This window comes from Mustela nigripes, chromosome 2 (genome assembly GCF_022355385.1).
Source record: "Mustela nigripes isolate SB6536 chromosome 2, MUSNIG.SB6536, whole genome shotgun sequence".
NCBI lineage: Eukaryota > Metazoa > Chordata > Mammalia > Carnivora > Mustelidae > Mustela > Mustela nigripes.
The window spans coordinates 30,482,141-30,508,848 of record NC_081558.1 but is presented as its reverse complement, the minus strand read 5'-3'; the positions used below and the strand labels follow the sequence as shown (position 1 = coordinate 30,508,848).

The 26,708-nt window shown below is 39.2% G+C and overlaps 1 protein-coding gene across 1 annotated transcript in view; it reads left to right on the top strand.

The window, feature by feature from the left end:
* Positions 1 to 26,708, top strand: part of CADPS (calcium dependent secretion activator) — a 472,322-nt gene that overhangs the window by 336,908 nt on the left and 108,706 nt on the right. Inside the window, 5 exon segments of the mRNA XM_059390086.1 lie at positions 15,834 to 15,935; positions 17,611 to 17,674; positions 18,089 to 18,212; positions 20,552 to 20,620; positions 21,493 to 21,510. Coding sequence (XP_059246069.1) covers positions 15,834 to 15,935; positions 17,611 to 17,674; positions 18,089 to 18,212; positions 20,552 to 20,620; positions 21,493 to 21,510 — 377 coding nt within the window.

Below are 26,708 nucleotides of genomic sequence, written 5' to 3'. Positions count from 1 at the left end.
GCACATGACCTTTTATTTACATAAAAAATATTTATGAAAACTCTGATACCTGGGGAGTATCTGTGTATAACTCTGCTTTTTATAAATATGTACACTTTGATGACTATCTGTTACAGCCTCTTGGACTGAATTCTTTAGAGAGAGAGAGAGAAGTTGCATTATATTCTCTGGGTTGTCACACTGTATTCTACATATGTTACTGAATAAGAAAGTGTTATAAAATAATGAAGTGTTTTTGTAAACTCCCTGGTAAACATCATCATGAATTATGATACACATTGTCTGGATTTCATATTGTAAGACTGCCACTTGATTCACAGTTAGGTTTATACATCTTGTCATGGAAACAGTTTTGGATTTCTTATTTTCTTTTCAGTTCCGATTTTCCTTATGCAAGTTTGCATCTTTTTCTTTCTTCTTCTTCTTTTTTTTTTTTTTTTTTTTTTTTGCTTATTATTTTAGTTTGAATGCATTTGCTTTTGCTGTTTGACGCATCCTTCTTTTTCTTTCTTTTGTTTGTGCATGCGTGCGTGCTCTTGATTCTTCTGTGGCTGGCCGCCCTCTGTGCATGCCCCATGCAACCACCCCCTCTCCAAAGTCAACAAATGCATGTATACCTTAGTGGGCTGCCACCAAATACAGACCCTCAAGGGAGCAAAATTCCCTCCCCATCTGAACCAGAGGCTAAAAAAGATACCAAAAAGGAATCCAAAAAAAGAAAAGATTACAAAGCCCAGGCAAATCCAGAGCCCAAAAGGTAAGACGTTATGTGTGCATTGACTTGTGTTTTACGATGTCTGGGACATTCCCCCCATCTGTGCCATGACTTCTACCCTACCAAACAGCAAGCTTTGTGTATTTCTGAAGTTTCTGTTCCTTTAAGGTTTTCAAAGGTACACTTTAACAGAAAATCCTAGCAATGGGCAAAATACCATGCATTAGGACTGAATTTGAGTCAGGTGTTTAGTGACTCTTAAATATATTCATATTGAAAAAACTGAGCAATATGTAAACAGAATCATGAATCAGATTGCTTTTTTAATGGCATCTAGTTGAGGGACTGGTACCTTACCAAGTCATTCATAATAAGCAATCCATGCTTTATAATTCTGAATTTATGTTTAAGGAACAAATAGAATGGGTTATCAGAAGCCGGGTCTATACATTTATAGTAGCTCCATCATTTCTAGCAAACCCTTCTCATTTCCGCATTGATTTCATGAAACAAAGCTATCTTTAGATAATGATTTATAATAAAAACATAAAGCCTATCACTAAATGAATGGCTCTTAGTAGAATCGCTTATATAATGAGGTCACCTTGAAGCCAAGCTCTAAAATTCAAGTTCTAAAATTATATTTTTCCTGTTTTGTTTTCTTTGTCCTTTAGGGCTACTCTCATTGTGATTTGATAAAATGGCAAAGTGGTGGCTTTTCCCCCTTTTTAAACTAGATTTGCCGTTATTTCCAGTGTTATCCTTATGTCCTTCTTCACCTTCTCTATCCTTGCCACAAATTAACATTGACATTTTTAAAACGTTCTTTTTTAATTTTGAAACTGACATTCTGACCCTGACATTGCCAAGTGACACAGAGTTCACAAGCAAGTATGTTTTATGCTTCACTATGAATTTTGCCAGTGGACTATTTCTAGGTCCTAAAATATATAAGTTTACTTGTAGGCAAACTGAATGAAAATACCAACTTTCACTTCTTAGAGAACGTGGCAGGCTGTCAATTAACATGTCCAGGTCTGCTAGTGAAAGTCAAAGAAAGCCCTGATGCATTGTGGACCTCTGTTTTTGAAACTTTCAGTATATAAGGATGGAGGTGAATTGCAGTTTCTGTTTGTGTTTCCCTATGAGAGTCAGACTGCCAAGAGGGTAGAGAATAGTTATAGGCCCCTAAGCCTCTGGTTGCTGTCCAAGGTGCTGCTCCTGGAGTGATCAGCATTGAAAGTGAAAGTGAACTGCGGCACTTGAACGAGCCTGCCCTGTGCCAGCAAAAACTATCCGAGAGGATCTTGAGTGGTACATTAAGAAGCTTATGTGTGTCCCAGGGTATATGTGTGTATTGCTTTTTTTTTTTAATGCAGAAGAAGTCGTAATATTAAGTATCAGTTTTGTAGCACTCCACAGTTTATACTCTCATAATTCTATCAGATTTGCTATAACATTTTCAGGTCAGCTATTTTTTACATTCACTTTGCAGAGGATGAAACTGAATGTCTACAAATATAAGTGGAAAACTCATATATTCTGAGTCCAAAGCTCTTCCTCTTTGCACTACATCAGCACTGTGTATAGATTCTAGAAATCTGAGATTTAGAGTCTGTTTTGCATGAATCTGGAATTATATATCGTATTTCTGTGCCTCAGTTTTCTCAACTGCAGGAAGAACACATAGAATCGTAGCATCATGATATCCCGTCAACCTCTAAAATTATCTTCTGTGAGGGGCGCCTGGGTGGCTCAGTGAGTTAAAGCCTCTGCCTTCGACTCAGGTCATGATCCCAGGGTCCTGGGATCAAGCCCCACATTGGGCTGTCTGCTCTGCAGGAAGCCTGCTTCCTCTTCTCTCTCTCCCTCTGCCTGCCTCTCTGCCTACTTGTGATCTCTGTCTGTCAAATAAATAAATAAAATCTTTTTAAAAATAAAATAAAATAAAATTATCTTCTGTGGGTTACAATAACAAATGAAATAAGCCATTGTCATATCCCTTAAATAAAGTTTAATTCAAGTAAGGATAATTGCTGCCACTTAATAAGTGGCTATATGCCAGGCACTGTGTGAATTTCTGTTTAGACTCACTATCTCATTTTATCTGTATTACATCCCCGTGAAGTATTATTAATTCGCTTCATCTAACATCTAAGGAGTTTGAAGTTCAGATAAGTTCAGTCACTTAATCTGTAGCAAACAAGTACCTGATCCTCATTCAAACACAGAGAGTCTGACTTTGGCGCTTGCATTTGTGGATTTTGTAAAATGCCAAATTCAGCCATTTGATAAGAGTTTCAACATTTGCAGGCTAGATACTATAGCAGTCATCTGAACTAATTAAAGTATTTTCCATTTTCATCCTAAAAATGTCCAAAATCAACATGGTTCCCCTGGTAATTCTGGCCTTGTGAAGAGAACCATAGTGTATCTGGAGTTTTAGACCACATAAGACAGAGTGAGTCTCTTTTGAACATTAGTTAATAACCTCTGGGTTTAGGGAAACTATCTTCCTAACCACTTTTACCAGGATGAAGACTATGTGCATTTGGAGGTATTATGGATTCTTTGGCCTAGATTGGGAAGGCAGTCATGACTCATGGAAACTAATTGCCCTTTAACTGAATTTAACTGGACAGAATTTAACTCATTCCTAATGTCACCTCACAACCAGCTTTAAATTAGGTAAAATACAGTTTTTACATAATTATTAACTTCTTACCTATTAAAAACTAGCAGAGCCCTGCCCTGTTGCAGCTGAAAATCATAAATGACCACTCAGCTGTCGGTGACTGACTTTCTCCTACATTTTCTGGAAGCCTTACCGCGTCTCCATGTGCCTATGTAAATCCACGGCATATAATCAAAAGTAGACACATGTGGTCAACCAGGAAGATGATTGCTCTTTATAATTCCAGACACTGGAATATATGGAACCATCCATATATTTTGGGATCTTATAGAACAGTGGTTCTTGATTCGGGAGAGGAAGGGGCGATCTTTCCCCCCAAGGGACATTTGACAATGTCTGGAGACATTTTTTATTGTCATCCTGAGGAGGGGAGGACAATAGTGGTACTAATGTCAGCTAGTGGGTAGAGGCCAAGGAAGTTTCTAGATATCCCACAATGCATGGGACACCCCTCCACAAAGTCCAAAAAAACAAACTCCCAGGTGATGGACTGAATTTCTCCTTTTTACTTGCATTTTTTGTTTCTTTTACACAAACTTATTCTGTGTCTGGAGGCAGAAGAGTTGCCACCACTGATTTTCACCTTGTACAGTAGTAGTTCTCACACTGTGGTGTACATAGAAATCACATAGGGAGCTTGTTTAAAAAGAGACTACTAGATCCTAGCCTCAGATAATTTGATTCAGCCAGCCTTAGATGGAGCCAGACATCTGGGCTTTTAATCAGTAATTATATGGCATTAGGTCTTCAGGTCTTGCTTAGTTAAGGCCTTGGTTGTCAAACTTGGCTACACACTAGGATCACTTGGAGAACCTAAGAAATTCTACTGTACTGACCCCACCTGCAGAGGTTCTGATTTAATTAATCTGGGATATGGTCTAAGCATTTTGTTCTGAAAATCTCCCTTACTGATTCTAATATGTAGCAATGTTTAAGAACCACTGTCTCAATCTGGTGCTTGGCCAGCTCTCAATTTTGGCTCAGGTCATGATCCTGGAATGGAGCTGCGCCTTGGGCTCTGCACCTGTCAGGGAGTCTGCTTGAAGATTCTCTCTCTCCCTTTCTCTCTGCGCCTTTTCCCACTCACACGCTGTTTCTCTTCTTTCTCTCTGTCTCAAGTAAATAAATAAATAAATAAATCTTTTAAAAAGAACCACTGATTGAGGGAACATGAGTTTGGGACAGCTCTTTAAAACTGAACCCATTTTCTCAAAGAGAGAAGGAAAGAAAAAGAAAATATGAGTATGTTCAGCTGGTTGCACTTGGCGATCATAAAACCCACAGATGTAAATCGCTATATCTTCTAATTTTTAAATCAGCTCCTAAGGTTGCAGTACTTAATTTTCACCATAATATTTTTAGTATTCTTTTTAGATGACATTTAGATTAGCATCACTTTGGTCACTGTCCCACAGTGACAAGGCAATCAAACAGCTCTGATGATTGCAAGTTGCGTCAATGTTCCTTGGATCCCTTTATTATTGGGATTGGAAATTTTTCTCATTTACATTATTATTTAACATTTCTTGAATGCCAGTGCTGCTCTTCACATATGGCCTGTGTAGAAAGTACATTGTATCAGCAATTAACAAATCCATAATGCCAACCGCCCCAATCCAAAGTAAGCTGCATAGATTAATGAGTCTGCAAGCAGATGTAAGAGAGCAGGAGTTTTAGAAATCTTTGAAAACGCGTCCCAGGATTCCTTTGGGAGATGTGTCTGGAGCCAAGGTGCTGCTTCTGTGCAGAGACTCTGTGATCCCTGTGGGTTAGATTTGAGTTACTGAACCATCCGAAGGAACTCATTTTTCTCCTCTGTTACTCCACCAGTCCCCCTAAGTCGGTGAGTAATTCCATCCACCTGGCTTCCCAAGGTAGAACCATGGGAGCAGTCCTTCTCCCTCAGCACATCCCAAGGATTTAATTACTATGCCTGGTCAGTGCCCTTAAGTATCTCTCAAGCCCATCCACTTCTCCTTCTCTTCAGTGCCACTACCAGAGTTCAGGTGTCTGTCTTCTCTCCCCTGGAGCACAGAAAATGCTTCATTGACCATCTCCTTGCCTCTAGTGTTGGTTCCTCATTCCCAATCCATGTTGTATAATATTTTCTTTTATTTCTGCTTTGTGAATGCCTTCCTGGAAGTAAATCAGTCATTTTTGCACATGTAAATATTTCTCTTTCACTCCAGTCTCATGTTTCTCCCCATTCTCTCCCTCTCTTCTTATTCTCACTTCCTTTCTCTCATCTCTATCATACACATACACTCCTTAAGATATGATGTCTAGTGCTTTTTAACTCTCCCTTCCCAAAAGATGGGAGGGAGAAGACTGTGTAGCAGGGATGATTCAGTTTTACTGATCTCTGAATATAGCACTTCAGTAGCAGGCAAGCATGGATAGGGGAGGACAGTGGCCCCCACATTCTTGGTATAATGTTCCACACTCACATAAGACATTAGTGTGCTTGGGGAGGTGTGGCTGGTTGGCCTTCCAGCTTTGAGCAGGGGTTGGCCTTGCATATGTAACTGAGTCATGCTCTTTAAATTCTATTTTTTTGAAGATTTTATTTATTTATTTGACAGAAAGAGAGCATAAGCAGGAGGAGTGGCAGGCAGAGGGAGAGGGAGAAGCAAGCTCACCGCTGAGCAGGGAGCCCAATGCAGGACTCGATCCCAGGACCCTGGGATCATGACCTGAGCTGAAGGCAGACATTTAACCGAATGAGCCACCCAGGTGCCCTGCTCTTTAAATTCTAAAGAAGCAACCTTATCTAATCGGGAATACTTGGGGGTGGGTGTAGGGAATCAAGCACATTTCAAGCAAAAGCCTGCATCCCAAGAAGCAATTCTCTTTAGATCTTATATTCAAACTTCTAAGCCATGTGATTCCATTCCTAAAGGAAATCTGCCCCATGAAAACAGCAGATTTGGGGCATCTGGGTGGCTCAGTCGATTAAGCGTCTGCCTTCGGCTCGGGTCATGATTCCAGGATCTTGAGATGGAGCCCTGCATTGGGCTTCCTGCTCCATGGGGAACCTGCTGCTTTTCCCTCTCCCTCTTGTCTGCTCTGCTGCCTGCTTGTATTCTCTGTCAAATAAATAAATAAAATATATTTTTTAAAAAAACACAGCAGATTTTCCAACTCAGACATAAACTCTTGTAGAATGTGTTGAATTATCTGTTCCATTGGAGCAATCTTTCCGGCCCATAGCAAATCATCAAGTAATAGCATTTCCTTTCTAAAATTTCAACCTGTGTCCTCATCCTCTGGTCATTGAATTCACTGGGGTGAAAACATATTCTCGGATGTCACACCCTTCCCAGGGTGGTTGTGATACCAAAAAACAACGTATATTCCTGGTCTAACTACTCAGAAGTCTGTTCATAAAGAGTAAGGGTAGAATCTAAAGCCTAGTTGTCTATGTTTGTCTAGAAACAAATGAACAAAAATCCTACCTCTTCTCCTATTCCTCAAAGAGAAAAATCTGTATAGTATCAATTTGGAAATTGATCATTCTCTGGGAAAAAAAAAATACATGCTTTCCTGCAATGCATACGTTTTATACAATTTCTGTAATCGCCTCTTAGGTTCTCCATTCAGCACCTGGACTGAGCCTAAACCACTTTGACTCATGTCCCTATATCAGTAGTATCCATATTCTTTGAGATTTTTTCGGTAGGGAGAGATTTCAAGCACTCCCATCTTTAGAGAGAGCAAAGATACCTTCTGATTTTGTTGGGTTTTAGCTATGTGTTTAGAAAAACAGAAAACAAGTCAAAGAAGACCTCACTGATATATTTTTGCCCTCTCCAATCCTCTTTCTCAAATTAATAATAGCCAACATCAAGAAGCTTCAATGCCCATTTATAAGGTTGTAGAAACTGCTTGTTGTTGCCTCCTATCTTAGTCTTTGTGAAACAAACACTTTGATATATTTGTTTTAGCAGCGTGTCTGAGCCCCAGGGCATCAGGGCATAATTAGAAAAGGGGTTTGGGCTGGAGGGAGAGGAGAGGAAAAGGAAAGGCTGGGCTTTCATAATGAAGCAGTGGCTATTGGATGTGAGAGTTCTAATTACAGTGTATAATTAAGCTAGAGATTATAGAAGCCATCCAGATGAGCAAGCAGTGATGTCTCCTTTTGAGATGATAATGTTTTGGTGTTCTCTTGAATTTGTAGTTATTAGCCACTTGAAAGAAACAAAGGAAAATATTCCATTCTAGGATTAAATTCAAAGGTATCACTCCAAAAGTTGTAAGGAAAAAGAGTTGCTAGAAGTCAGTTTAAAAAGAGAGGTTAAGAGAGTGTGTTTGGCCTCAACGTTCTATTTAGGGAGCATTGCAAGGAACATCTACTAAGATATTCTGTCCCACTCTGGCCCTTTAAGCTCTCATGTTTCTGGGCTGGAACAATTTAGTAGCAAGTAGGATTCAGTTATCATGCTTGTTTAAGGACATTTGCAGGGATCCATAATGCGGTCTGCAGGCATGCATCCATTTGGAGAGAGAGAATATATCATGTTTACGGTGCCTACACCAGCATATGTGGACATTTGCATTTGGAGAGAAAGTATATTCCCACTTCAGCTGGAGTTCTACCCCTTGTTGGTAGTGATTGGAGCTTAAAGCTGGCTGTATGCAGAGAAGTGGACCAGATACTCTTCCTCTTTTGAATCCATACATTTTCTTTCCCACCTGGGTTCCACACTTGATCACTAAATAGATGCAATATCAGAACACATCTGTCACTGTAAGCTTTCAGTTAATTTAGTGACCTGACCTTGAAAAGATACCTAACCTTCCAAACAAGGGTTCTGTGTCCCAGCTTTCAACATAATGTGGAGAACTGGGCCAGCAGGGTAACAAAACACCAGGAATCTGTGAGCTCACTTGGGTGTGTAGGAACAGTTTAACGACCCAAGGAGATAAATTCACTTTCACAAAGCTGCTACCACTTGGTTTCTTTGACTAGATTATTCACACTTAATTTCAAATATCAAAATAAAATCTTCCACTTAATCATATTCAATTACTCCAGTAATAGATATTAATTCATAAGCTCTACCCTGGAAGCATTTGGGGAATGGGGGAACACTCTGTGTAACTAGTAACTTAAAGGATGAGCAGCTGGGTTATGGTAGTTTCAGTCCGACAAGAAAAAAAAAAGGGAAGACCCAACTCTAGATAAATTATTATTTGTGACATGGCTCAAGATGGGAGAGTGTGAGGAGAGTGAAGGTGACAGAACTGCTGCTGACCATAGTGACAAGGACTTGAAGAGCAGCCGACATGACATCTTTCCTATCGTGCTGCCAAAAATGTCAACTTTGTGAAGGACAGTGAGAAAATGGTTTGCCAAAAACGTGAAAGGTGGATTCAAGAGATGCCTGCTGTGTCAGATGTGATATAGTCTGTCATGGCTGAGAGACCCACTTCTGGTGGCAGGGGTGTCCTGCAGGTGGGGGGAGCGTTCAGTCTCTGACAGGGCTCCAAAAATGACTGCACTTGACCTGCAGGTGGTCTCAGGTTTGCAGGATCATGATATACAAGAAGTGAGCTGTTAGCCAGTGTGCAGTTAGGTGGAACCAGAGACCTGGGACCACATTCATTTCCTTGTCCTGTGTGTGTGTGTGTGTGCGTGTGCACACGTGCGCATGAGCACACATGGGATTTTAAAGCTAGGTTCAAAGACATCACACACTTCTACTATGAAAGCACATATCCCCTCCTTCTACTAAAAAGGAGGAGATACGTGCTTTATGAACTCACATCAGATTAGTATAAGTAAGGACTAAGTCTGGATCATCTATCATTTGAGTTTTTGGGGGTGTGATGTTGGGAGCCTCAAAGAAAGGGAGAGGAAAACTGGAGTCAAGGCAGCTACAGAAAAGTAGGTAACAGGACAAAAGCAGCCCTTAATGGCATATTAAAATAAATATTAAAATAACCTGGGGAGCTTTAGAAGCGAAAGATGTCTTGGCCCACTTGACACATTGAATCAAGAGCTTGAGGATGAGACCTCTCAAAGCTTTCACATGGTTCTAAAGTACAACCAAAAATTAAGAACTACTGAACTATGAGGACGGTCTGTATGGTCAGGGCACAGCTACTAGGGTGAGCAAATTGCACCTGCTTCTTCTATGTTTGCAGTATTTACCCCGTGTGGTTTCTCCGTGTGGTGTCCAGTTAGCTGAGCTTAGGTCATAGTCCTGCTTATGTGTGCAGTGACCATGAAAGGAAGACACTGATTTATAGTAGGGCCCTTAGAATAAACAGCAGGAAAATAGGATCCCACTTTACCTGCCCCCCCACCCCCATCGAGAATACTCACAGTGCGGCCAAGGTCATTCCTCCAAAGGACATTCAGGTGTTAAGAGGCAACAGTGGTTGCTAAGAAGCCAAAAAATAAGAGGGCAGAAAATGCACCATTCAGGACACAGGAGGATGGGGGATTTGGGGCTTCTAAATATGTGTTCTAAGTAAAGACCCATCTCAGCTTGGGATTTACTAGTTAGGAATTTGAAATCCAACTTTATCCCTCTTCTCTCATTCTTTGTGACTCCTTAAGTGTTAGAAGTATGGGGAAGGGAGCAAGATCCAGAGCCAGTTTTATTACAATTATAGAATCACCTCCAAATGTTTCCAGAAAAAAACAAAAACAAAAACCCAGGGCTTCTGAGAGATACCAATACAGTTCCTCTATTTATTTCACAACTAGCACTGCTTGGGATGTTACCTTGAAACAGTGCATACACCACATTGGAGGGGGTTATGGCTTTGTAAATGAACCATTACACTTGGAGAAGATCTCTGCTTCCAAACTCACTCCAATCCAAGGGAAACTGGTAACCCTGAATCAAATGTACCCTTTCAGCCACTAAAAGAGCAACCCACCAAATATTTCCTTGCTCTAAAGCACAGTCCTCAAAGTGTGGCTCCTGCATCAACAGCATCAGAGAACTTGTTAGAAATGCAAATTTTTGGGGCACCTGGGTGGCTCCATTGGTTGGGCGCTCCATTGGTTGTTTTCAGCTTGAGTTGTGATCTCATGGTCAGCTCTGGGATTGGCAGGGAGGCTGCTTGAGATTCTCTCCTCTCCCTCTGCCCCTCTTCCCAGACTCTTAGGCTCTCTCTCTTTCTCTCTCTCTCTATCAAATAAATAAAGATTTAAAAAAAAAAAAAGAAGAAAAGCAAATTCTCAGCCCCATCCTCCAGGTAATTCTGAGGCATGCTCAGGTTTGAGGGTTACCTCTCTAGGAAAAGTATTTTATTACTTCTGTGAGAATAGGGTTCCCCAAAATACTGAGCCAGGATTTTTAGTTAGTAGCTCCATAGAAATCTAAGCCTGTGTAATTAACATTGACACGTTGTAGGGATCAACAGAAAATAAATTGACAGAATTTTCTTCCAAAAATAATTATGTGAAACTCAGCCCCCCAAAAAGATGTATTTTTTTTTTAAGATTTTATTTATTTATTCGAGAGAGAAAGAGAGAAACAGCACAAGAGAGGGGAGGGTCAGAGGGAGAAGCAGGCTCCCTGCTGAGCAGAGAGACAGATGCGGGACTCAGTTCCAGGACTCTAGGATCATGACCTGAGCAGAAGGCAGCTGCTTAACCCACTGAGCCACCCAGGCACCCCCCAAAAGGATATTTTTACTTTCTGATATGATTCCAACCTATGATCTTTGGCAAATTTTATTATTCCTGCATGTCTCTTCCTCAGTTTGTAAAATAACATCCTCTATCCCCTGTACCATTCTAGCACAATTCTGGCAACTGCAAACAAATTTGCATTCAATGTCAAATCATAACTTTTTTAATCACCTGTTTTTGTTGGTGAATTCTGTACTACTTACCTTCCAGACATAAAGTTAGTTTGTTTCATTTATTTTGAGAGAAAACCATTCACACTGACATAGGCAATTAAGAAGCAAATTTAAGAAAAGAATACAATTTTTAGTCATGTACCTTTTTTGAGTAGCGAAATTAATAGTGTTCAGAAAGGAGATGAAGGAGAGATTGTCAGGGAAGTGGAAGTGGCTGCTACCTTAAATAACCACAAATGTGAATCATCAGAACAAAAGGGAAAGAAATATAATCAAATTTCATGTTCATAATAATACCCTTTGTGGTGAGGATTAACTGAGAAGGCCAGGCACACACTAAATGCTTAGTTTTTATCATCTCAAAAACAAATCCAAAAGTTACGTTCTAATTGCCTAATAATTGCCTTGGAAGGCTTATTGAGTGAAGAATGGGTGATTTTCATCAGGGAAGCTTCTGTCTTGCCACACACATCTCTGGGCTGCCCATGTGAAATGGTTTCCGTGTTTTTGCCTGTCATCTGTAAACTCCTCTTTGTAAATTATACTTTTAAAGATTGATTTTATTTATTTATTTACTTACTTTATTATTTCTGAGAGAGCAAGAGTGTGCACGTACATGCTAGCAGGGGAAAGGGGAGGCGAAGAGGGAGAGAGAGATAATCTCAAGCTGGTTCCCCCACTGAGTGTGGAACCCCACACAAGGCCCGATCCTAGGACCCTGAGACCATGACCTCAGCTAAAATCAAGGGCCAGTTGCTCAACTGACTGCACCACCCAAGTGCCCCTGATTTATAAATTATATTTAATAGCATTTTTCTCTGGGCTAATGCCCTGCTAAGAAACCAAATGGTTAAAATGGTTTCCATTTTCCCAAATCAAGTGTGTGCATGCACATACCAATTGTATAAATGTGTTCAATGCATTAGAGAACTATATTTTGTGTAAGCAAAACCTAAATCTAAAAAACCATACCTAAAGAAAGTTGCAGACTATAATAGAAACATGAGAAGTTACCACTGTCACATGTATTTTGTGCAGGCCAGTGAATTCATCCTGAGACTTAAATACAGATTCATGGATATTTCATTGTAAAAAAGTGGTTGTTAAATAAACTTTGTATATAAACATTTAAGATTTTTCAAAAAATTATGAAAATAAGGGCACATTCACAGATTCCAACAACCTACCTGATATTTACCATTTGGTCTTATTTCTTCATTTAAGTTCAGGGGATTGTGAGGAAATGGATTTTATAGAATTTTACTGTTTAGTGGTGATTTTTATAATGTGGGGGAGGGGAAGTTTTCTTGTTGTTTTTTTTTTCCTCCCCCAACTAGGGCATTTTTAATATTTAAAAAGAAGGGAAGCTGACCAATTAACCCCTAACAGGAGGTGCATTGCTATCATTTGCCAAGTCTTTTGTGCAGTCAGACTGGTCTAGTATACAGGATTTTCCCAACTTATGCTGGATCCTTGAGAAGGCCTATAAATAAGACCATTTGTTTGGTCTCAAGATGACTTGCATTTGCAAACTGAAGAATGTTCCAATAGAAGTTTCATGGTGACACACCAATCTGCAAACTGGCTCAGCCAGTAGTCAAAACAAGTCACTACGGGATCTGGGAAGCTGAAGTCTTTGAATGGGTCAGATTATCCTACGTCTAATTTGGCACAGATAAATTTGGGCTATAAATATGCAGCTTCCCTTTGTATTTTCAACTTGAGTGGTCCAAAGCAAATAGGAAAAAATGTGTGTGAATCTAACGGTGATTTAGAAATATGAGAATACTGCAATTAAACTGAAATTCACTTATTTTTGCTAAGGTCCTTCTTTTTATTAAAATGAGCAAGTGTTCACTAACATCAAAAGCATCATACATGGTTTGTTCTTTTTTCCCAGCTCTATTGCAGTATTAACATATACCATGTATCAGTTTGAGGTATAGCATGTGATAATTCGATACACATATAGATTGTGAAGTTACTATTATGACAAGGTTAATTAACACCTACATCCCCTCACAGAATTACCCTTTATTGTTTGTTTGTTTGTTTGTTTTGTGGGGGTGATAACATGTAAGATCTGCTCTCTTAACCACTTCCCAGTATAAAAATAAGGTACCATTCCTTGTAGTCACTGTGCTGTACATTACTCATCATATAGCTGGGAGTTTGTACCCTTTAGTCAACAGCTCCCTATTTCCCCTACCTCTCAGGCTCTGGCAACTATCATTCTGCTCTCTATCCTTATGAGTATGATTATTTCAAATTCAACATTTGAGAACAGAGTATTTGTTTTTCTCTGTCTGACTTATTTCACTTAGCATAATGCACTCAAGTTCTACCCATGTTGTCACAAGCAGGCATTTCCTTTTTTTATGCCTGAATAATATCCCATCATCTAAAAATAAATCTATTCCATAATATATTTACTTAATTTACATAATATATCCATTCACTTCCTTTATGCATTCATCCATCAATGGACGCTTAGGTGGTTTCCATCTTTTGGCTGTTGTAAATAATGCTGCAGTGAACATAGGGGTGCAGATATATCTTCAAAACAGTGATTTTCTTTCCTTCAGATATATACCCAGATGTGGAATTACTAGATCATATGACAGTTCTATTTTTAACTATTCGGGGAAACTCCATACTGTTTTTCACAGCAGCTGTACTGGTTTGCACTCCCACCAACAGTGCACAAGGATTCCCTTTTCTCTACATCATCACCAACATTTTTTGTCTTTTTGATACTAGCCATTCTGACAGGTGTGAGGTGATATCTCATTGTGGTTTTGATTTGCATTCCCTTGATGCTTAGTGTTGTTTTTATGTATCTTTTGGCCATTTGTAGGTCTTCTTTGGAAAAATGTCTATCAAGTCCTCTACCTATTTTTTAACTGAATTATGTGGGTTTTTGCTATTGATTTTTGTGACTTCTATATTTCTGTTATCTATTATAAGATAGAAGGTTTGCAAATATATTCTCCATATTCTCCCATTCCATAGGTTGTCTTTTCATTTTGCTGTGCAGAAGCTTTTCAGTTTGATGTAGTTCCATTTGTCTGTTTTTGTTTTTGTCGCTTGTACTTTTAGTGTTATATCAAAAAAATCGTTGCCAACGCCAATGTCAAAGAGCTCTTTTTCCCTGTTTTCTTCTTGGATTTTTACAGTTTCTGGTCTTTTGGTTAAGTCTTTAATCCATTTCGAGCTCATTTTTGGGGAGTGATATAAGATAGGAGTCCAGTTTCATTCTTTTGCATGTGAATATCCAGTTTTCCCCAATACCATTTATTGAAGAGACTATTTTTCCCCATTGTGTGTCTTTGGTTCCCCTGTCAAAAATATTAGTTGACCATTTATGCAGGGGTTTATTCCTGGGCTCTCAGTTCTGTTCTCTTGGTCTGTGTGTGTGTGTTCATGCCAGTACCATAGGGTTTTGATTACTATAGCTTTGCCACAGAGTTTGAAATCAGGAATTGTGATGTCTCTACCTTTGTTTTTTTATCAGGATTACATTGGCTATTTGGGTCTTTTGTGGTTCCATATAATTCCATTATAGAATTGTTTTTCCCATTTCTGTCAAAATCGCCTTTGGAATTTGATAAGAATTGCACTGAATCTGTAGATGGCTTGCAGCAGTATGGACCATTTTTTTTAAAAAAGATTTTATTTATTTATTTGACAAAGAGAAATCACAAGTAGATGGAGAGGCAGGCAGAGAGAGAGAGAGAGGGAAGCAGGCTCCCTGCTGAGCAGAGAGCCCGATGCAGGACTCGATCCCAGGACCCTGAGATCATGACCTGAGCCGAAGGCAGTGGCTTAACGCACTGAGCCACCCAGGCGCCCCCAGTACGGACCTTTTAACAGTATTAATTCTTCCAATCCATGAATATAGGATTATCTTTCCACTGATTTCTGTTTTCATTAATTTCTTTTATCAGTGTCTTTTACTTTTCACAATGTTTTATAGTTTGTTTCTTCAGTTAAAACATGAGTGCTTAAGTTAATCTGAACATGTATAATTGTAAGCTGGAAATTGAGTCACTTAAGAACATTTAACACTGAGAAAGACAGACATTTACAAAGCTCCTGGTTTTCATAGAAATTTGTGTCCATGATCTACAAGAGATCTACAAGAGAGATACAAATTAGAGATGTGGACAGGTGAGTGCCTGCCCCAGCTAAGGAAGTAGCTTTTACTTGGCACTCACTGATTAAGACCAGTTGTTCTGAATTTTCAAAAGAATTGCGTTATAAGACTTTCCTAACTTTGAAAATGCTGGCAAAGAGTTCAAAATCTTAAGAAGCTGTGAGCCAAATAAAAGGTCTAGAAATTGGGCCTTACAGCCACCAGTTTGTACATTTTACCATTTTATAATAAGTGAGCGACAGTTCTACAAATGTCTCCAGACAATAATCCCCAAAATACCCCATGCCCTTTAGTAGCCAGAGCTGAAAAGCAGGACTTTTCCTAAGGTCACATTGATCATTGTAGTCATTCTTTTAAAATGGACAGTTTCCTCCTGCTAAAGATTTGATTGCATGGTGTCAGCATATGAGGTTCCCGTCACTTCATGACATGTCTTCTTTCAGGCCTGATGGAATTGGAACCGTGACTGTTGAAGAAAAGGAACGTTTCGAAGAAATCAAAGAGAGACTCCGAGTTCTACTGGAAAATCAGATTACACATTTTAGGTGAGAATCTGGGTTGAGGGGTTTATTAGGAGGGTGACACTGGGGAGAGTTTAATAAAGGGCTTGATTTTCTGTCTCTTAACCTATCAGGAGACATATTGGAGATTTAGAAATAACCAAATGGAAGCGAAAACCAGTAGGACAGTATTCCATGATAGCCAGAAGACTTTGCATTCTTTTTTTTTTTTAAAGATTTTATTCATTTATTTGACAGACAGAGATCACAAGCAGTAGAGAGGCAGGCAGAGAGAGAGGAAGAAGCAGGCTCCCCACTGAGCAGAGAGCCAGCCCAATGTGGGGCTCGATGTGGGGCTCGATCCCAAGACCCTAGGATCATGACCTGAGCCAAAGGCAGAGACTTTAACCCACTGCGCCACCCAGGCACCCCAAGACTTTGCATTCTTAAGTGTGTTTTATTTCCACTGAAAGGACAGAGCCCTTCTTGTGCAAGCTGACTCTGGTCATCAGTCTGTTCTTTTAAAATATATTAACAAAGGTGAAGGTGAAGTTTCTTCAAGGTTCCTAGATCAGTGAGAAATCCTGAGAATCAGATCACATAAACAGGGAAGGAAGGCAGTGGGATCCACACTAGAGTCTCCACTTTCTCCCTTACCTCAGAAACAGGACTAGCTGTCTATGCAGGGAAAGAAAGAAACTTAGATCAGCCTTGAAGCCTTGGACCATATAGTCCACTTCTCCCTTGCAGCCAACCAGATATTTGTAATGCTGCATTGGTGGTTCTAGAGATCCTGAAATTGTAACTCAAAGATAGTAAAAACATTTATAATAGCATAGTTAATAGTTGCTTTTTATTAAACACTTCCTGTACCACCACAAGATACAGGATTAGAGGGTAATTAGGCATTAACTTGGTTTTTTATTCCCAGAACAACTTGGTAAAGTCATTATTATAATCCCCATCAAATATAAATGAACCCAAGGCTGAGAGAGTTAAGGACTTGTGCCAGGCCATCCACAGGACACCTGCATAGGTCATAGTCGGAATTTAAGTAGTCTCTGATGGTCCCTTTGTATCATAAGGAACAGTGTCTGGAAGGGTCTGTGACAGCCTGAAATAGTCAATGGAACTCTTAGGAATCCAGGACATAGTTCCATACCACCAAAATACCCCTGGACAAATTTTTATTGATTACACACTGTACACAAGAGGTATTGCCAATAACAAAAGATCCAATAACAATTAAAAATCACAATTAAAGAAGGACACTTACCAAAAGCATGAATTTGTTCAAAATACACTCCTTCATTTCCTATAGTAATCCTTTGGAGACTTGAATAAGTGTGTTTGGATTTTAACCTGTTTCAACTAATACTTTTTTAGTGCTGGTCTCTGTGATCACATAGAAGGTCACATGAGAGCTAACAAATGGTTTTCCTTCACAATAGAATCTAAACAGAGCCTTATGTCATCACTCTAAATATTCTTTCTGCTGCAGACATTTGCAGAGTCTCTCTTTAGTCATTATTCACACATACACATATATACATTATATACACACATATATGGTGTGAATTCAGATTAACATAACACAACGTGACAAAATAAAAAGCATTTTCTGTTCCTCAGAAAGAGTTGCTATAGGAATCAAATCACAGCATATTTCATGCTAAAATGTAATATATTTGGGCAACCTGAAGAATTTTCTCTTTTTTAGGTATTGCTTTCCATTTGGTCGACCTGAAGGTGCTTTAAAAGCTACTCTATCACTCTTGGAAAGGGTAAGAATGAAAGTAAAAAACAGATTACATAGATACAGATATGAACATAATCGTAATGAAATATTGTAGTTGAATGACCTAGTTTGTCATTTTTCAAGGCTTCATTTACCATTCATCAAATACCAGAATAAACGTGAGGAACCTGCCAAAATTCTAGATATTTTATCTCCAGACTCCCAAATAGTTAGCATATATTGAAGATATGTTCCTGGCCCTTCCCCGATTCGTAGATGGGCTTTGCCATCCTATCTGTGCGTTATGGTTCTGTGTTTTCTCTTTAACGATGGCTCTCAATCAATATTAAGTCACAAGGAGGCATTCACAACTCATTTTAAACTCAAGCTCTTTAAGAAATATAAATGAGTAACACATTTGGTTGAACCATCTCAATAATCTTTCTTTTTCCACCAAAAGGTTTTGATGAAAGATATCGTGACCCCGGTACCACAAGAAGAGGTAAAAACAGTCATCCGGAAATGTCTAGAGCAGGCTGCTTTAGTCAACTATTCCCGGCTATCAGAATATGCCAAAATCGAAGGTAAGGCTCCCTTCTGCCCGCAGTTTTTTATTTAAATTTTGGTATGCCTTCCTGGGGAAGAAGAGTCTGTCTTTTCTAATGGGCACCAGAAAACAGTGGTCCATCTGAGTATGTTAAATTGAAACTTGAAAGCACTTGAAATGTGAAAGCTTCCTTGGCTGTGGCCAAATAAATGAATGAAGAGCAGGGGCACAGGGAACCATCTTTGTAAGGGAAGAATACTGAGTGTAAGATGTGATCAGGTCCTTCTGAGAGTCTGTGTTGGCACTAAGTTTGCTCTGTGACTAATGTTTTCCTATGAAAGAGTTCTGTAGGATTGTTACCTTCCTTAAATAGAGGAAAACAAAGCCCTTTGTTGTCCACTGTTGATAGCACTGGAGGTAGAACAAGCATGGAACTGAAACATCAAGATTTTGCTTAACTCTTTCTTGCCCCTTGAAAGTATCGTCTTTTGGTAACATTTCAAACTTGATGGCAGGTTAGTGTCCAGCTGTCTCTGATAGCTCCTGCTTTGCTTTAGATCTCATTCATTCTTGTTGCTCCAGACCTAGGATGGTTGTTACCACAGCCCTCTCAAGTTTTAGGGAAGCAGGCACTGATGACCAAGTAATCACCCAAAAGGCACTTTGAGTAAACTCTACTTGAGAAGATATGGTTCTTTGGGACCTATTCATTTGCAAAGGTATTAATCACTTTTCATTGTTACCCTGTTGGCTGCTATAGGGTGATTTGAAAACCACACCCAACTTGACCAGTGGTGTAAGTGTATAAATGTGGAAGTTCTGTGTGCAAAACTCAATGTGTCCGCATTCTGGAATCTGATGTTCTCTCACATGTGAAACACCTGACTAAAACCAGCAAATGCCCATTGTCTGCCTTCAGGACTTGACTGGGGGGAAAAAAAAAGGTCTAACCAACCACCAAAACCCTATCACTTACCCTGCCGAAGTCCTTGTTTCTTTAGAGAATTAGGTTAAGATCATGTCAAATCGCAGTGTTCTGTACATTACATGTCCTCTCTCTCTCAATTTTGTCTGTCTGACAATGCAAATTGTGTACCAGTGGTAATGAATTCATTGCTATGCACCCAGGGAGAAACACTTAAGAATTGGGCACTAAAAGGATGTTTATCAACTCTTGACTTGGTAATGAGTGACAAAAATAGAGGAACAAGAAGATCATTAAGGGGCTATGTTAGCAAATAATTGTTCTAGCACTTACCTTCTCAGGACATAATGATTGGTTGTATTTGGTAAAGTCAACCAGGTACCTAATAATTCTAGGCAAGGCCAGAGACGGGATGGGATCAAGAAACGTTCGGTTGCCATGGCTGTTGCCTCGTAGGCCTTGGTCTAGCTATTACTAGTCTTTTGGTAAGATATGCTCTCTTCTTTCAGATAAATATATCCAAAAACAAACTTTAAGATCTGTAAGTAAAAATGCATTCATTTCCAAAGTAGATCAGCCGATCTGTAATTTCCTTTTGTGCCTCAATTCTTCTTGGTTGTGTTAATTATCTTTTGCACTGTGACTTTTAGGTCTGGGGATTCTTTGAAGAAACCAATCTTTTTTTTTCCAACTCTCTTTTCAGAGAAGTACCTCATTCCACACTACCTGCTCTCTTCCGCTTCTCTCCTTCCTTGTCCGTGATTGGCTCAGCCACTTTTTGGTGTTACCTCTGCAAAAGTGGCTGTGACACCAATTTCAAAGCATGCTGGGATTGTTAATTCAGACAACCCAACATCCTCTGGCTGCATGTATCAGGTTTTCTTTCATGAACATAGTCCACCGTAGGCCAGGACATTGCAGCTTTGAAGATATTGCTACCAAACAACTTTCTTTTACAAGGTTCCGATCCTATGCTCAGAAAAGAAATCTTATGTTTTTACATTTGAGCCCCTCTGTGAGCACTAACAGCTTAGTCCCCTGAGAATTTTGGAAAGAAGTTGTAGTGATATTGCTGGAGACTATGTTTATGAAGAAATACCTCAAGAGCCTTAGATACTAAAGTCTGAAATCCTTAGTATCTTGGAGCCTTAAATCAATGAAATTCTGTTTCCCTTTACTCATGATGTTTTTGGTCATTGTACTCTTGCAAACAATTCTAAAGAGACGTGTAAAATCATGGTCACAATCTCTCTCGTGACTCACGGCATGCTGAATGGTTAATCCAGTAGACCTTCAATTTTGAAACTCCTTTTTCTTTTATCCTGTGTTTATCCCAAAATACTCTGTGGCTATTTTCCTTTGAGCTAATGTAACGTATTCCTCTAACCTATGACCTTTAACCTCTTTACCTCTGACCTAAGCCTCTTGCATGCCCAAATCCTCTTTTATAGGGAAAAAGAGAGAAATGTATGAGCATCCTGTCTTCTGCTTGGCCTCCCAAGTGATGGATTTAACCATTCGTGAGTACCTACCACCTCCTCGCCACGCTGTCTTCACTCTTTCTGTTTTCATTATTTCAAGAAAATTCAGATCCAAACCAACTCACTCTCCTTGCTTCAAGTTTTTTAGCATTGGCTTGTCTGTTGATTCTGTCTGTGAAACCCAGTGTGAGAAGTCCAGTCACTTTTTATCAGCCTAAAACAGGTTAGACAATTAAGCCATTTGTTTGTGATGAACTCAGATTTGTCCGTAAGTTTTTCAGTTATTTCTCTGTCTGTGACCTGAATGCATTTTTACTTTGCTTGTGTGTAACCCCAATTTGTAAAGTGCTTGTCACTGGTACACAATCAAAAGGTAGCCGCTAGGCCGGGAGCAATGCGTTAGGTGTCAGATAAAGGACAGTTGGGGCAAAACCATGCTTTCTTTTCCATGTTTAAGATGTCAAACTATTTTGGGTATAAGATCACACAAGGTGGTCCATTCTCTGTAAAAATTAGAACTTATATGCCTCCTGTCTATTCTCTTTCAAGCTGGGAAGCTTTTTCTTGTTCTCTCTGGAGATTTTGACTTGTCCTTGTTCTCTAAGCTCTGGCTAGAACATATGACTTAATTGTCACTTGAAGAGTTCGTGTATGTTTCATAGCTTGATTTCACATTAAACTTAATTTTACTAATTTTCTATTTGTGCAGCATTTTCCACCTCTGTGAAGGAGCCTATTTTTGCTGGCCCCCACACTTCGGGGCGGTGGGAACCCAAGGGCAACCTTTTCCTTCCAATATCATGTATCACACATAAGTGGGGGGCATTTTGGTCCATTTGCTCATTAATCCTGCATATGTGTTCTTGTTTCTCTCTCTCTTCTCTCCTTGTTGTGCTCTCTCTTTCAAATAGAGAATCAAAAGGACGCAGGTGAACCAACTGTATATGCATTATAAACTATCAGGACTGTTGAGTTATATTGAGTTTCTGTTTTTGTTTTTGTTTTTAAGAGCTCCTTAACGTATGGACTCCCAAAGACTGATGTGGAGTTGCAATGATACTTAAGGAGTTAATTTGTGCTGTCTAACTATATCTCTTGCCCATTAGATGTTGACCTCTATAGAGCAGAATTTCTGTAAAGGCATAAGCTTTGAAGGAACAGAACTCTGGTTAGCTATGGAGTTTCATTTCATCTTTGGTTCAGGATTCAGTGATTTGGCCTCATGTGCTTAAAAAAAAAACTAAAGCTACTGAACCAAACTACTCTTCCTCTTTGTTTTTCATTTCTTTTTTCTGTTTTCTTCCCTATTGAGAAGTTTGTGTTCTTTGATGAATGTTTATTAGCCAAGACAGAGAGAAGTTGTGTCCATGTTGTTCTTGTGCATATCATGTAATGAGACAGGCTGCACATAGAGGGTGGCTGAGCACGGGCTGTTGCTGGAAGTTTCGTGAGCGGAAAGATCTTAGAGAATTCTCTGGCTTTGGAAATTTTCTTCTTGTTTGGTCCCCAAACTTATGAGCATATTTTGAGGAAAGGTTTAACTTAAAACTTTAATAAATACATGCTTTTGATCATTGTTTTTAAGCCTAAAAAAATCCTCAAAAGATAATTAAACTTATTTCATTTAATCAAAGTTGAATGCATTTCAGATCAATTCAGAAAGCAGTTTGTACACATGCCAAGCACCAAGCTAGCAAGAAGTATTTGAAGACTCACAAACCTATATTCAAAACACGTGAGCCTTTCTCTCCCTTCTCTTGAGAAAGAGAAAGTATTCATTCATCCATCCATCCATCCATCTATTCATTCATTTATTTTTTCATTCATTAGATAAGTGCTTAGTGGGAGCCTACCATATGCCAGGTACAGTTGTGAAAGCCAGGGACTAATAAACAAAAGGGAAGTAGCTGTTAACTTTATGGAACATATATGCAAATGGGTGTCTAAATGTAAATTACAAATTCAGTACACTGTAACACCAATTGATAGAGCGATGTGTAAGAGTGCATTACCAGAAAACCATGGAAGTTTTCACAAGGGTGGAGAGCTCAAATGCATCTTGAAAGATAAATCAAATCAGTGAAAGGGAGCTGAGATTGGAAAGTGGAAAGACATCCTAGATAGATTATGTGCAAATGCATAAAACTGTATAGCTAATTCTTTTAAAAAATAGCTAATTCTTATCCAATGTGTATTATGTGCCAGGTATGACTATAAGTACTTTAAATATATTAATTCATTTAATCCTCAAAACCCCTTATGAGGTAGACACTACTATTATTCCTTTATCCCTATTTTAGAGATGAGCCATCTGAAGCACAGGTTAATTAACACACTCCTAGAAGACTAAGTGGTAGAGCCAGAATCTGAGCCCAGACAGAGGCCACATTCTTAAAGACTCTGTAATTCGGTATGATTGCAAGACAAGGTGCAGTGCTGGCAGTAATGGGTGCTGATGATGGCAATGTATGCAGGAGGCAAGATCTCATATATGCCTTAATAATAGGGTTCAGACTGTATCTCGTGGGCCAGAGGTTCTTAGCCTGGAATCTATGCCAATGTTACCATGCATAAGAATTTTTCAAGGGAAAAACAGTTCTCACTTCCAAAGGTGAAGGCTTTTTAAGGAAGGGAGTAGCTTGGTAATTTGCACTCCAGAAAAATTACACTATCTAAACCATGATGGACAGAAAGGACTGGGTAGCAGAAAGAGTAAAACTAGACCTAAAAGGTTAAGGTCAAAGCAGAGATGGTTTTGAAACTTGGTATGTCCCGGATCTCTTCTAGGCACAGCAGCATCATAATTGTTTCTTTTCTGACCTCTAAATATTTTTTCTTACCCTCTCCCTCCCTCTTCAATTTCCTTAGGAGGAACAAAGCACAAACATGCAGATGGGTATGCAAAGCCAGCTGATGGAGGGGGCAGGGCAAAGCTGGAGTCACCTGTGTAGATTGGGGTGGACAGCTGCAGAGTTCTTTAGTCAGGCTGTGCTTCAAGAAGCTATGGGACTCTGCATATGGCATTTTGGTGGACTTATGCTTTACTACCTGGCACATAGTAAATACTCATTTCTGTTTGGTGGCATTATTAGAAATTAAATGTTCTGTTTAATTACAGTGTCTTTAAAAAAAAAAATGTAAAAGGCTGCTACTCTATGAAAGAAAAGCTGTGACTCCTGCAAATGAATTCTATCATTTTAAATACATTTCATTTAAACTGTCACACATTCTGAACCCAGTAAGCTCTAAGAAAGTCTATACTGCTATTGCTGTTTTGCCTCAATTCTTGGCTAAATACTTGCATAATTTTCTGAGCATCATAAGGATTCTACTGGAACTTGAAATAAAACAATTTTTCCTTCAAATATGCCAAGGATTTATATGATTAAATAGATGGATAGACAGACAGACACCCCAACTATGGGCCCAGGCACTATGCTAAAGACTTTACATGGAGGATCTAATTAATCTTATCTTACTCCTGTGAATAAGGCTTTATTATTGCCCCTTTTACAAATTCAGAGAGAATAAGTGACTTTCTCAAGAAGGACTTGAACGCAGATCTTTCTAAATACAAACAACAACCCTTTCTGTTTCTTTCCACTGTGCAGCCTTTCCAACTGGGACAATACCCATTCATTCAGTGACTAAGTTCCAAAATATCTACAACTTTTGATCCAGGAAGGCCACAAAAAAAAAAAAAAAACCCAGAGCAGTTTTTTCTGGAACCAGGTCATTGTCAAAATCCTTTCATGGGGAAGTTTCTTAGCAGTTGAGATTCTCTAAGATTGCCAAAAAACTGAGGACTTGTTTTTTTCCTACAATTGATAGAAACTTGTTAGAACAGGTCAAAAGCATCCAGAGGACTGCCAAGCAGATTCTGTAGTCGACACTTCATACCTTTCCTATCTCTGGTGAAACTTCCCATAGGTCCAAGGTCCTGCACATACTCAGGATCCCCCACCCCATGCCCTACCTTATCTTTCAGCCACAAGATAATGGCCCCACCTGCAATCCATTAACTGGTATGAGTTTTCAGTATGACTGCTGATGATGTCCAATATTCACATGTTAACATCCTTTATGTACAGCTCCAAGAAAATACTACTTCAGAACCAGCCTCAGCACTCAGGAATTGTTACACCAAAATTTAAATAACTATTTGGAGTCTGACGAGTTTTTTTTAAACTTCTTTAAAAACCTCATTTTTATTTTCTGTAGAAGAGGCTGATGATGGTTCCTCCCCCAAAGGGCTGCTGGAAAGATCTAAACACATATTCCAAATAAAGATTTTAGCACACTACCTGGCACATAGTAAATACTCATTATATATATATATATATTAGCTGTTATTATTTATTTTATTTAGAAATAAACTTCTAAATCCAAATGTGTAGTGTGGACATGCTATTTTATTTCAGAAACAGAATATAAACAATGCTTTTCAAACTTCAATGTTCATACAGATCCCTGAGGATCTTATTAAAAAACATAGATTCTGATCTAGTAGGTCTTTGTTGGGACCTGGAAATCTGCATTTCTAACAAGCTCCCACATGGTGCCGAAGCTACTGATCCAGGGATTGCAGTTGGGATATCAGTGAGATCTAGGGGGATGTTGATTTGTCCTTTTATCATAAACTTCAAAATAAAACATTGCAATATAGCTCTACATATATTTGTTAAATGCCCAGTAAGTTCCCAGAGCAATAAGCAAAAGCAGCCATTGTCCCTACCTGGGAGCTTATGATAAGGTAGAGACACAAGTGTAAAACAAATAATTACATTCTGCTGACTATGGTAAAGGGAAATGTAAGGTACTGCAAGATTTTGCCTAAGCCAGGGTCTTTGAAATATTCCCAAGAGGAGATGTCCTCGAAGTCGAGGGCTGGCTCCCCAGGAGGAACTGTCAGGGGTATTCCTGTCCTTGTTGAAGTGTTTGCCTCTATTGACCATCCTTTCAGATGCCCCCAAGATCCTGCCCCAAAAAGCTTGTGGCCATATACATAAAAGCTTAGTTCGGGACTACATGGATATTTAATAATTAAAGTAGGATTCTTGCTAGGGCACCTGGATGGTTCAGTGGGTTGAACCCTCTGCCTTTGGCTCAGGTCATGATCCCAGGGTCCTGGGATCGAGCCCCGCATCAGGCTCTGTGCTCAGTGGGGAGCCTGCTTCCCCTACTCTCTCTCTGCCTGCCTCTCTGCCTACTTGTGATTTCTCTGTCAAATAAATAAATAAAATCTTTTTAAAAATAATAAAAAATAAAATAAAGTAGGATTCTTGCTATAGCGAGTGGCAAAAAAAAAAAAAAAGAAATAATAAAAAACTCAAAAATCTTAAGCAAGAAAAGGGAATTTCTGTATCCCTCCCCCCACACTGCCCCGCCCCAGGTAACTAGGAAATGCATGGAGGAACTGACTCGAGGATAAAGAATTTTAGTGTATTTTGATCTCTCCAACTGCTGACAGACTTCTTTAATGTGACTGGGAGTCGTGATAGGGGAGTTGGGAGCAACGTGGTTTTGTCCTAGCAGATGACCCTAGAGGAAAAAGAATTTTTCTTTCCAGGCAATTGTATAATGTTCCAGAGAAGGGCCTCATTGGCCCAGCTTGAGTCACATGTTAATCCCTGAGCCAATCATGTTACCCATGATCGATTGCAGTGCTGTGATTGGCCTGGCTTGGCTCATATGACTGTCCTTGTATTTGTGGATGAAATTCCTTGACATTTCCACCAAAACCACATGAGTAGAGAAGCAATTCTCCTGGGGAAGCTCATTTTTCTTAGGTGCAACAGTTCAATCTTCAGAGACTGATTTGGGGTCTAGAGATACCAAACTGGAGAAGAAACATAATAGTATTATTTTTTCCTTGTTGATGTAATGTAACTGAAATAAAAATATTTTAAATGACCTTAAGCCATTTTTAATTGCATCAAGACACCCAAAGTTGTTCTCTGGTTTGGAAGTTTAAGTTACAATGTTTACTATTTGGTGATTGAGTTTAGTATATTTGTTAAGTAACCAGGGTCTGTTGGTAACTGATAACGTTATTGTATAGCTATATGCATCATGCAACTACAGAGCCATTTGTTTTTCCAGGAAAGCACTGCACTGGGTAGATTCA